Source organism: Bombina bombina, chromosome 1 (genome assembly GCF_027579735.1).
Source record: "Bombina bombina isolate aBomBom1 chromosome 1, aBomBom1.pri, whole genome shotgun sequence".
Lineage (NCBI taxonomy): Eukaryota > Metazoa > Chordata > Amphibia > Anura > Bombinatoridae > Bombina > Bombina bombina.
The window spans coordinates 425,599,423-425,613,130 of NC_069499.1; the positions used below are offsets into that span (position 1 = coordinate 425,599,423).

Here is a 13,708-nt window from a genome sequence, read left to right on the forward strand (position 1 = left end):
GTAACATCAGAACGATGAGCCTCAAGTGTGGGTGAGTGTATGAGGATGTCGTCTAAGTACACCACAACACACTGTTGCAACATATCTCGTAGGACATCATTAATAAATTCCTGAAAAACAGCAGGAGCAATACATAGGCCAAATTGCATTACAAGATACTCATAATGCCCGCTCCTGGTGTTAAATGCTGTTTTCCATTCGTGGCCCTCCTTAATCCTAACAAGATTGTACGCTCCTCTCAAATCAAGTTTAGTAAAGACCGTAGCTCCCTTGAGGCGGTTAACCTCTTAAGGACATATGACGGAATTTTTCCGTCATAAAACAATTGAGCAAACAGAAAGCTGTGTCCTTAAAGGGTTAAAGAGTTCCGTAATAAGCGGAATAGGGTAAGCATTCTTAATGGTAAGACGATTAAGACCCCTATAATCGATACATGGTCTTAACTCGCCACCCTTTTTCTTCACAAAGAAGAAGCCAGCCCCTGCAGGAGAGCAGGATTTGCGGATGATCCCCCGCGACAGAGCATCGGCAACATACTCCTTCATAGCACAATTCTCTGCAAAAGACAGAGGGTACACTCGGCCCCGAGGAGGAATGGCTCTGGGTTGCTGCTCTATGGCACAATCGTAAGACCGGTGAGGAGGCAACGTACCGGCACGCACCTTGTCAAACACGTCTAGGAACTCTCGGTACTCCTCTGGCAATTGAGAAACCGAAGAAGTGCACAAGACTTTAATTGGTTTCTGAAGACAAGTGGAAGTACATTGCAGGGACCACGAAAAAAATTTGGACTTGCGCCAGTCGAGACTGGGATTGTTCTTTTGGAGCCAGGGATAACCCAGAACAACCGGAAAATGTGGAGAGTTTATCACCTGGAACTGGAGGGTTTCAAAATGGAAAGCCCCAACAGCCCTGGACAACGGAGCAGTTTCGTGAGTAACGAGTGCGGGCTGAAGGGGCCTGCCATCAATGGCCTCAATAGCAAGCGGAACGGACCGAGGCAAAACAGGAATGGAGTGCTTTGATACAAAAGCACTGTCAATGAAATAGCCCGCAGCACCGGAGTCAACAAGAGCCTGGGTGACTATGGAGGAGTCCGACCAGGAAAGGACAACCGTGACCAAAGGTTTCTCCTTAAGCGGTTCCGGGGACGAGGATAAACCACCCAAGGTCTGCCCCCGACAGGACCTTAGGTGTGAGCGTTTCCCCACCGTGTAGGACAAGACTTCAAAAGGTGGCCCTGTAACCCACAATAGAGGCAGAACCCCTCCCTCCTCCTAAAGGCCCTCTCCGCCACGGAGAGAAGCGTGAATCCCAGCTGCATCGGCTCAGCAGTAACTGGTGACTCGGGACCAGGAGGCATGGGAGGAGAGGGAGGCATGGGTGGGAACGAACACGTAGGAGACAGTGGAACAGGAGGCTTCCGCAAGCGCTCCTTGAAAGAGGGCCTCTCTCTGAGTCTGATGTCAATTATGATCAAAAAAGACACCAATGCCTCGAGATCCTGTGGTAAATCTCTGGCTGCAACTTTGTCTTTAATCGCATCAGAGAGCGATTAAAGGGCTTCATTGTTCCAACCTTCCTCTGCGGCAAGCGTACGGAACTCAATAGCATACTGAGCAACAGATCTTGTACCTTGCTGAATGGACATGAGTCGTTTAGCAGCAGAGGAGGAGCGAGCCGGAACATCAAATACCCTTCAAAAGGAGGCCACAAATTCAGGGTAATTTGAAATCACAGGTTTATTAGTCTCCCACAAGGGATTACCCCAGAGGCAAGAGCTGTGTCAGAGAGTAACGAGATGAAAAATCCCACCTTAGCTCTGTCAGAGGGAAACGCCTGAGGTAACATCTCAAAGTAAATGCCCACCTGGTTCAAAAACCCTCTGCACTGAATAGGATCGCCTCCATATCGCTGAGGTAGAGGTGCAGAACCGGACATGCTCCTGGTAGGCATAGGTGCAGCAGCGGAAACAGGAGCAGCCATAACTTGCGGGACACTTTGGTCCAAATGTGCAGTGCGAGTCAGCAGGGTTTTCAGGGCTAGTGCAAATTGATCCAAGTGGTGATCCTGTACATCCATCCTGGAAATGATGGCAGGTAAAGGTGGATTATTAGCAGCATCAGGATTCATGGCCTTTGCGTAATGTCAGGGTGCCAGGAATCAGACTGAGACGAGAAGTGCAAAAATAATCACACCTTTATTAATAGCAAAAAATAATAAAAAGTCCATAAGTCAAATAACAAGCCAGGAATCAAAGCCAGAGCTGGTAGTCAGACGAGCCGAGTCAGGAGCCAAAGCAAATAGTCAGACGAGCCGGAATCAGGAACAAGGAAAACAGCAGAGTCAGGAACAAGCCAGGGATCAGGAACCAGGAAGGACGTCAGGCAGCAAGGTAATACACAGGAACTCTCACAAACAGGTCTGAGACAACGCAAAGCATACTGAACAGAGGCCCTTTAAATAATAAGTGATGACATCACAATTCTGAGACTGCATCCTGTCTCACATGGATGATACACACTAGTCTGGCCATAAAAGGAAGTGCAGGAATTGAGCAGCATCCCCCACAATGCACCATAGTCAGGAAGAGAGGTGAGTAAAATGGCTGCCAGCAGCACATGACAAACACAACAGAGAAAAAAACGTGACAGTTGCGAATGCGCAAAAATACACTCTACACTACGCAATTAGCTGGGTTTCCCTGTTGAAGTCAATGTGCATGCGTGTCTCATGAACGCGCTTCTATACAGGGAGTAAATTCAATGAGAGATGCATGCGCAATGGGTAGGGGCGTAAATTTAAGATTTTCAGACGCCACTGGGGGACCAATAAAATTGGTATAGCAATATTCGTCATCACTGTTGCGGCTTGAAAGGTAAATAAATGTGATAAAGAGAGCTTTTAAAAAACTGATGAATTAAAGTGAAGGTCAAGTCTGGCTTACTCGCTAACAGGTTTAGACTGTGCATGTAAAATAAGGTTGATGTTCATTCATCAAAATCTTGACAAATAATCAGAACATTTTAATTTTCACCTTCTAAATCACCTGTTTTACTTCTATTGGCCGACCGAAATCTTGCCGCAATTGATTGACATTTTTTCAGGATGTGATAGCCAATCCCTTTTTTACCCCCGGGGCGTTCTGCCCATTTTTACTGACGTCATTACTAACTTCTGCGCATGCATGTAATCCCAGCAAGCGTCATCGACTTCATGCTTGTGCATGAGACGCGCATGCGTATTATGCTCTATGATTCTTTTAGATACATTGAGTCACTCACTCCTATCGATCAAACAGAAGGAAGGAAATTATACTGTCCGTTCTAATACTAATAACGGGTAAATGTTATGGCACGTAACAGAATTCTAATTATCACTTTTGCCAACATATGTTATATGAGACAATCTTTATTTTAACAAACTTATTGTTTTTACGATCAGATTATATACACCTAATGCAAATTTATTTACAGAACACTAGTTATGTATTAGACAATATTTTTTTACGTATGCGCGATTGCGGTTAACATACGCATGCGCATTTTCAATCGGCTGTTGTGCACGAGCTTGAAAGTGACGTAGTGAGCTTGTAGGACCGCTCGCTACATCACTAGTGCCGAAGAAGGAAGTGTGGCAGGGGAGGAGTCAATATATGAAACGGAGGTATAATATATATCTTTTTTATTACAAAATGAATAACTTTTTGGAAAAATAAGGTTAGCGACTTTAATATTTATATGATCATGTTTAAATGGGTGCAGTGCATTTTCTTCAAATTGACCTTCACTTTAAACTCAACATATTTTAAGATGTATTTTCCGGTGCGGCATAGAGGTTGTGGATACTTTACTTTCACTTTAAGGGGAAACCAATTTTAAAGTACCATGTAAATTAGATTTACGTGATCAAGAGATATGAAAATGAATGCACACTATGAAATATTTTTCAAAGAAAGTCTGTGACAACTCTTAAAAAATGAGTGGAATTTATAGGGCTTGAGTGAATGATTTGCCCAGATATTAGGGTTTGTTTGATAAATACGTTACTTGGAGGCATCCCTTATTATCACATACTCTTGAACTAGCAAAGAATATACAATTTTACCAGCTGAACACACACTAGCTATATTATTAACCCTCAAAACACATGTATATCCCTCTTTGCTTTTCTTGTCGCCCCTTATACTTTTGTAATAACGTGTAAATTCGCTTCGCTCATAAATCATACTTTTATATCTTTTCAATAAATGAGACTTGATTCGGTGTTTTTTGCACGACATAAACCTTCCTGAAAGACTCAGTACAAGCACCATTATAGAATGAATAAATCTGTGAAAACAAATCAATGTGAACCCTATTTCCATTTCCACAGTGAACATCGTATCCTAGCAACGGGACGTCTTGTCAATCACGATGAAACGCCTAGTAAATATGGTGAAGTAGCCAGTGGCCAGAAAGATTCACGTGATTAACCGGCAGTCCAATGTAATGGAAGAATCAAAATAGCAACGCTTTAATGGGGTGCGGTCAATGAAGCTGTCAACGTTCGACGTGACGTCATCAGGGAGGGCAAAGCTTTTGGAGGGCGAGGCACGCTGGGAAGCTTTGCAACCAATAGTGTGAGAGAGTTAACGGGAATTCAGTGGTGTTTGGTTCGCTATACTTCCGAGAATTTGAGTTCCCATTTAACAGGTTCAGTGGGTCCTGGGAGCCTCATCGCTCTGTTAAACACAGATATATTGTAGGCAGCCATCAACGTACAGTTTTCGCCTCCTGTTCCGTTAGAAGACGTTCAATTAACAGCTATCACCATGGCGTACCCCGGATACGGAGGAGTGAGTATAATGGGGGGCTTGCTGGGGTCTAGCAGAGGGCACGCAACACAAGCAATCTCACGCATTTGCTTCCTCGTGGGTTAGTGCGGTTTAGACTGGTACTATCCGGATTTGCTATTTGGAGCTAGGCTCTAGTGAAGCGTATTTTCCACACAAATATGAGAGGTTATATGCTCTGGGTATTTCATGGTGCGAGGCCTATAAGTAACTATGGTTATTTATATATAATAGGCTATTGTTGCAGGCAGATTTCAGCTCAGTAGTTCGTACAGCTAGTAACAAAAGTATGCTCGCTGAATGAGTAATACAGTGTTTCTGAATAAATATCTCAATAACCATTATTTGTCAGCTTTTTACAAACAAATTATTCCTTTTTAGTATTTAGCAAAACCCAAAAGTATCCAAAGCCAGTATAAATGATCTGGTTCAATCTCTGGCCCCATCATAATCTGAAGTAAATTCTAAACTGCTTACCTAAAAACAAGCCTGACTTATTTATATTTATATATATATATATATATATATATATATATATATATATGTATATATATATGTGTATATATATGTGTGTGTGTTTTACATGTTAAAAACAAACTATTTTATTTGCAAACTGCTTGCAAAAAAAAAAAAGTTTAAAATGTTCTGTTGTGTTTCAGGTAGGGCTGCCACCTCAGCCATGTTTTCCTGGATACTTATGAGTTACACATGCTGCAGGGTGTGCAGGGAGGAACATGTATTGTGTTTCTGGACAGCACTATTCATATTCCTCCCTGCACATCCTGCAGCATGTGTAATTTATAAGTTTCTGTATTTTAAAGGGACACTGTACCCAAATTTTTTCTTTCATGTTTCAGATAGAGCATGACATTTTAAGCAACTTTCTAATTTACTCCTATTATCAAATTTTCTTCATTCTCTTGGAATCTTTATTTGAAATGAAAGAATGTAAGTTTAGATGCCGGCCCATTTTTGGTGAACAACCTAGGTTGTCCTTGCTGATTGGTGGATAAATTCATCCACCAATCAAAAACTGCTGTCCATAGTCCTGAACCAAGAAAAGCTTAGATGCCTTCTTTTTTATATAAAGATAGCAAGAGAATGAAGAAAAAGTGGTAATATGAGTAAATTAGAAAGTTGCTTAAAATTGCATGCTCTATCTGAATCACAAAAGAAACATTTTTGGTTCAGTGTCCCTTTAAGGGAAGGGTGGCAATCCTAGTTTCAGGGCATACCATTTTAAAAATGTTTCCAATTTACTTCTATGATCAAATGCGTTTCATTCCCCTTATATTCTGTGTTGAAGAGATACGTAGGTAGGCATCTGGAGCACTACATGGCAGGAAACAGTGCTGTAATCTTGTGCTCTTGCAAAATTGCTGCCATATTGTGCTTCCGCAATGGTCCGGCTCCTACGTATATATCTACTTTTCAACTAAAGATACCAAGAGAGTGAATAAGTGATAATAGAGGTGCATTAAAAAGTTGTTTAAAATCGCATGCTTTATCTGAATCAAGAAACATTTTTGCCTTTCATATACCTTTTTTTTAAAGAACATTCTGAAGTTCTAAAATTGAACAATTGTTGAAATATTTAGTGATATTGAAACATTGTTCAGCAAAGAATCAAATGTGTGTATTCCTCCATAAGTATCAAAATGGTATTGTCCTAAATCCAGTGTCTGTTCCCCTTTCCAAAAATCAAACTTTATTATTTAACTTATCTAGAAAAGTCAATAAATGACAATGGAATACAGCAGCACTTGAAAGCTAAAGATTATTGTAAACATCGCTTTAGACCAGTGTTTTTCAACCAGTGTGCCGTGGCACACTAGTGTGCCGTGAGAGATCCTCAGGTGTGCCACGACAGACTGACAACAGTGTGACATATTTTTTAAACTTTGCTTGTTTTTTTATTCCCAGTGCAGGGGTAGTTTGTAGGAGGCATGGCATAACAGCACAATACATACAGTATGTGTGTGTGTGTGTGTGTGTATATATATATATATATATATATATATATATATATATATATATATATATATATATATCACGGCTCAAAATTTCAGGTTATAAGTTACTAGCCAGGCCAAAATATTACTCGCCACTTCTGATCTTACCCACTACCTGCCCACACCACGCTCACTACGCCACCCACTCTTTGCATATGTTTAGCCATCGTGAAACACCTTATTGTGCAGTCATTTTTCATATTTTTTATTTTATACCATAACAAATTAAATAATGCTACATACAGTAAAAAATTAACATAAATAAGTGTATAACAGTTAGCAACATCAACTTGATGGTTCTAGGTAAGACAGCAGCTTGATAGGCAGTTGTTAAAGGGAGAGAGTGGAGAAAGAGAGTGCTTACAGTCATGGAAGGTCATAGCAGACTTGTAGATTTTATTTTACTTATCATCTCTCCCTTCTCTCTCTCAACTATCTTTCTCCCCTACCTCCTCTCTTCAATCTCTCTTTTTACCCTCTCCCTTATCTCTCAGGCCATGGGGTTTATTTATCAAAGGTCCGTAAGACCTCGCTGAATGCGGAGAGCAATACGCTCTCCGTATTCAGCATTGCACCAGCAGCTCACAAGAGCTGCTGGTGCAACGCCGCCCCCCTGCAGACTCGTGGCCAATCAGCCGCCAGCAGGGTGTCAATCAACCCGATCGAGTACGAATTCCGGCGATTCCTGTCTGCCTTCTCAGAGCAGGCAGACAGGGTTATGGAGCAGCGGTCTTTGTGAATGCCAGAAACACGGGCCCACAAGCTCCGTTTGGAGCATGATAAATTGGCCCATATATCTTCTCTTTACACTCTTTGTTTCCTCTCTCTCATATCTTTTTACTTTTTCTTTTCTTCTCCACTGTCTTGTAAAGCTATTTTCTAATACACTTTTACTTTTCCTCTACACTCTCTCTCTTTCTGCCTCTGTTAACCCTCTCAGAAATAAGAGTCTAAGCACTAATGGTGTTCCTACAGCCCTAGTGGAATATTCTAGGATATATAATATTTTTAGCACATAGCCCAAAATGTGTGTTTGTCAATGCTGCAATAGGAGTGTACATTTTGATTCAAAATTCAGTCACTAATTTTCACTCGCCACCATTAAATTTCCACTCGCCAATGGCTAGTAAAGAGTGGAAATTTTGAGCCCTGTATATATATATATATATATATATATATATATATATATATATATATATATATATATATATATATATATATATATATATATTGTATTAGGCTACAATACAGTATGTATATTTTGGGATGGTGGTGTGCCACAGGATTTTTTAATGTAGAAAAGTGTGCCACGGCAAAAAAAAGGTTAAAAATCACTGCTTTAGACAATCGCCAGTTTTGTTTGTAGAAAGTACATGGCTGGCATCTCAATACTCTTCATGAATTGTAAATAAAATATGAAAAATAAAAAATATTAAACATGTAATCTTAGTGATGATAAACTCTCCCCTTTTTATAAAAACATATCTGGAATGTTAGTGATATTTTATATGGCGTTTAATTTATCAGTTGTGCTATAACTTAGTTTCTGTGTTTTTTAATATAGATATGAAATTCAAATACTGCACGCTCTGCATTCCACTTCAAAAGTCAATTTTTCTGTGTGCTAGCGGTCTGAATTGTTATCCAATCAGTGATTTAGCTTCTACAAAAGGGCAGTTTAGGCAAGAGTGCTGATTGGACAACAATTCAAACCTTTAGCTCACAGAAAATTGACTTTTGAAGTGGGTGGCAGAGCTCAGGGAATTTGAATTTCATATCTATATTAAGTTATAGCACATCTTCATTACAATTGATGAATTAAACTCCATCTAAAATATCAGACATTCCGGATCTGTTTTTAAAAAGGGTAGAGTTTACTATCACTTTAAGTTTGGAAACCCAGTTGTAGACTATTGTAGGCTTTCAACTTTGTGCCAATATTTTGGAAAGGCTCTTTCCTGGTTGGACATAAAATTGATCTGTGCTAGCGTTATATTCAAGCCCTGTTTTTAACCTCATCTAATACCTTGTTAGCATGGTTTGGAGTTGTTACGTTGATCCAAATCTATTCACCCAATGTTAGAGCCCTAACACACCAATACTCTTGTTGATTTAAAGCAAATCATTGTAAAAAATGTTTTAATATAGTAGAAAGTGTTCCCAAAAGAGAGGCTGAAGTAGTTCCAGAAGAGATGACCAACCATGCTTATAATTTTAGTAAGTGATGTCTAAAGGGCCATAATACCCAAATGTTTAAACACTTGAAAGTAATGCAGCATAGCTGTAAAAAGCGGACTAGAAAATATCACCTGAACATCTCTATATATAAAAAAGAAAGATATTTTACCTCAAAAGTTTCTCAGTAGCCACATCCCATTGTAAATGATTTCTAAGCTGCGAATCAGTATGTCTGTCCCGGGACAGCGGAAGGGGCAAGCTTACGCGCACTCATCTTATTTCCCTATTCAGTTTAAAGGAAGTTTGCTATGAAATCTCATGAGATCACAGTAAGTGTTCATGACCTCAGCACTGCTGATGCTGATTGGCTGCTGTTAATTTCTTCCATATATTTTTTTTTTTTTTTTTAACCTGCAGCTGAGTAACGTTTTACACAGAACTTACTCTGCTGAGCTGATGATATTGTGAGGTAAAATATCTTCATTTTTTTCCTATAGATGTTCAGGTGATATTTTTCTGTCAGCTTTTTACAGTTATACTGCATCAGTTTCAAGTGATTAGCAGGAGAGTATTATGTCCCTTTAAGTAGGTGTCCACATACTTTTGGCAATGAAGTGTATCATGTTGGTGAATACTCTGTGGCATGAAAAAGGGCACTGTTAGTAATACAAATCATTTGTGTGATACGAAACCTAAAACTATAGGTCTGAGCACACAAATATCTCTCTATACTGACTAAGAATTTTGTAGGCGGTGATGGATTTTAAAACATTGTTTAGCCCCTTAAGGACTATAGCACTTTTCCATTTTCTGACCGTTTGGGACCAAGGCTATTTTTACATTTTTGCAGTGTTTGTATTTAGCTGTAATTTTCCTCTTACTCATTTACTGTACCCACACATATTATATACTGTTTTTCTCGCCATTAAATGGACTTTCTAAAGATACCATTATTTTCATCATATCTTATAATTTATTATAAAGTATGAGGAAAAAACACACTTTTTCTAAATTTGACCCCCAAAATCTGTTACACATCTACAACCACCAAAAAACATCCATGCTAAATAGTTTCTAAATTTTGTACTGAGTTTAGAAATGCCCAATGTTTACATGTTCTTTGCTTTTTTTTGCAAGTTATAGGGCAATAAATACAAGTAACACTTTACTATTTCCAAACCATTTTTTTTTTTTTTCTCAAAATTAGTGATAGTTACATTGGGACACTGATATCTGTCAGGAATCCCTGAATATCCCTTGACGTGTGTGTATATATTTTTTTTTAGAAGACAACCCAAAATATTGATCTAGGCCCATTTTGGTATATTTCATGCCACCATTTCACCGCCAAATGCTATCAAATAAAAATAAAATAAAAAAAAGTTCTCTTTTTTCCCCGCAAACTTTAGGTTTCTCACTGAAATGATTTACAAACAGCTTGTGCAATTATGGCACAAATGGTTGTAAATGCTTCTCTGGGATCCCATTTGTTCAGAAATAGCAGACTTATATGGCTTTGGTGTTGCTTTTTGGTAATTAGAAGGCTGCTAAACGCCGCTGCGCACCACATGTGTATTATGCCAGCAGTGAAGGGGTTAATTAGGGAGCTTGTAGGGTTAATTTTAGCTGTAGTTTAGACCAGTGATTTTTAACCTTTTTTTTGCCGTGGCACACTTTTTTACATTAAATTAAAAAATCCTGTGGCACACCACCATCCCAAAATTTAAAAAAAAATCACACATTGTAGCCTAATACAGTGTGTGTGTGTGTATATATATATATATATATATATATATATATATGTGTATATATATGTGTGTGTGTATGTGTATGTGTATATATATATATATATATATATATATATATATATATATATATATATATATATATATATATATATATATATATATATATATATATATACACACACACACATACTGTATGTATTGTGCTGTTATGCCATGCCTCCTACAAACTACCCCTGCACTGGGAGTAAAAAAAACAAGCAAAGTTTAAAAAATATGTCACACTGTTGTCAGTCTGCCGTGGCACACCTGAGGATCTCTCACGGCACACTAGTGTGCCACGGCACACTGGTTGAAAAACACTGGTTTAGACAACCCAAAGTATTGATCTAGGCCCATTTTGGTATATCTCATGCCACCATTTCACCGCCAAATGCGATCAAATAATAAAAAAAAAGTTCTCTTTTTTTTCACAAACTTTTTCGCAAACTTTAGGTTTCTCACTGAAATTTATTTACAAACAGCTTGTGCAACTATGGCACAAATGGTTGTAAATGCTTCTCTGGGATCCCCTTTATTCAGAAATAGCAGATATATATGGCTTTGGCGTTGCTTTTTGGCAATTAGAAGGCCGCTAAATGCGCACCACACTTGTATTATACCCAGCAGTGAAGAGGTTAATTATGTTGCTTGTATTGAGCTTGCAGGGTTAATTTTAGCTTTAGTGTAGAGATAAGCCTCCCACCTGAAACATCCCACCCATCGATCCCTCCCCCACCCCACAATTGTCCCCACCATCTTAAGTACTGGCGAAGTCTGCCAGTACTAAAATAATTGGTTTTTTTTTTTTTTTTTTTTTATCTATTCTGCTGTGTGGGATCCTCCCACCACCACCCAAACAGCTCTCTAACCCTCCACCTCTACCCTACCTTTATAGTGTGCCATCTTGGGTACTGGCAGCTGTCTGACAGTAACCAGTTTGTCACTAATAATGTTTTAAAAAAAAAAATGTAGATGCCCCCCTCTATCCCACATTACCCATAGCTACAAACACATTGTCCCATAGTGTAGCTTCACACCCGCTCCCGCCCCCATGCACGCGTGTGTCCCCCCGTGCGCGCACCCCTGCACGTGATCCGGCCCCCCCTGCGTTGACTTCTGCGTGTTGATGGCCGCCCGCATCGGCTCCCACCCACCAGCGATCATGGCCATTGATGTCTAATGCAGAGAGGGCCACAGTGGCGCTCTCTGCATCGGATGGCTAAAAAATGTTATTGCAGGATGTCTCAATATCGAGGCATCACTGCAATAACATGAAAGCGGCTGAAAGCGATCAGGATCAAAGATAGACGTACCGGGTACGTCCTTGGTTGTTAAGGATTTTTTTTTTTTTTTTTGTAGGACGTACCTTGTACGTCATTGGTCCTTAAGGGATTAAAGGGACACTGAGCCCTATTTTTTTTTCTTCCGTGATTCAGGTAGAGCATGCAATTTTAAGCAACTTTCTAATTTACTCCTGTTACCAAATTTTATTCATTCTCTTGGTATCTTTATTTGAAAAGCAAGAATGTAAGTTTAGATGCCGGTCCATTTTTGGTGAACAGGCTGGGTTTTTCTTGCTGATTGGTGGATAAATTCAGCCACCAATAAACAAAAAGCTGTCCAGGGTCTGAAACAAAAATTGCCTAGCTCCTTAGCTTATATGCCTTTTTCAAATAAAATCTAAAAGGAACAGAATAGAGGGCGCCACATAGTGCAGATAAAAACAACTTTAAATGGCAAGCGATAAGATCAAAAGAATCCTACTCACACAGTGTAAAGCACAGATGTGCAATACCAGCAGTCCGGAACCACACATCGTCCGGTAGACCAGCGGAAGAAATCGCCAATGGGAGTCCTCGTCTCACCAGGGAGAGTCCAGAGATGCCCAAATTGGAGTGGTCAGAAGAAGCCAATGGAGCAGGAGTCAGCAAGGATCAACCAGCAGGTCCAGAGGCACAATGCAAGATGTTGAAAAAGTCCAAAGAATATTTCTCCAAGGACAAATATGAGTCAGCAGCAGATGGAGAGTTATAAAAGATTAAAAATTATAATAATAAAAACAGCAACGCGTTTCTCAGTGCTACACTCATCAGGCTATCTGATAGGCCTGATGAAAGTGTAGCACTGAGAAACGCGTTGCCGTTTTTATTATTATAATAAATTTTAATCTTTTATAACTCTCCATCTGCTGCTGACTCATATTTGTCCTTGGAGAAATATTCTTTGGACTTTTTCAACATCTTGCATTGTGCCTCTGGACCTGCTGGTTGATCCTTGCTGACTCCTGCTCCATTGGCTTCTTCTGACCACTCCAATTTGGGAATCTCTGGACTCTCCCTGGTGAGACGAGGACTCCCATTGGTGATATCTTCCGCTGGTCTACCGGACGACGTGTGGTTCCAGACTGCTGGTATTGCACATCTGTGCTTTACACTGTGTGAGTAGGATTCTTTTGATCTTATCGCTTGCCATTTAAAGTTGTTTTTATCTGCACTATGTGGCGCCCTCTATTCTGTTCCTTTTGCATTCTCTTTCCTGTGTTGTGGAAAGACACACCGGAGGAGCGGCCTACTTACCCTGGATGTACCCCACTTTACACCCTCTGGATTTGCATATAAAAGGACTCCCTTAACCAATTACTCATTGGACTATAAAGTCTGTATATTCTTGTATATTTTCATATATATCTGCCCTTTGGCCTCCACTTGCCTCTATTGCTGTTTCCTGTTGTAATTTTATATTCTCATACATTGTTATTATATTGTTGGTTCACTGAATCACCTAGTTATTCTAACATATTGCTCGTCACCCACATTTATTTTGTGGTAATTTTATTTACCTCTAGGCGCCTCTTATAAGTAACCTGGTGACGTCTACTATCACCAAGTGTACTAGTT

General features: G+C 39.6%; 1 protein-coding gene across 1 annotated transcript in view; it reads left to right on the forward strand.

The window, feature by feature from the left end:
- The first annotated feature begins 4,573 nt into the window (after positions 1–4,573).
- Positions 4,574–13,708, forward strand: part of GCA (grancalcin) — an 82,374-nt gene continuing 73,239 nt past the window's right edge. The window contains exon 1 of the mRNA XM_053698380.1: positions 4,574–4,837. Within this exon, the coding sequence (XP_053554355.1) occupies positions 4,814–4,837 (24 nt within the window). The 5' untranslated portion in view covers positions 4,574–4,813. The remainder of the gene's footprint in view (positions 4,838–13,708) is intronic.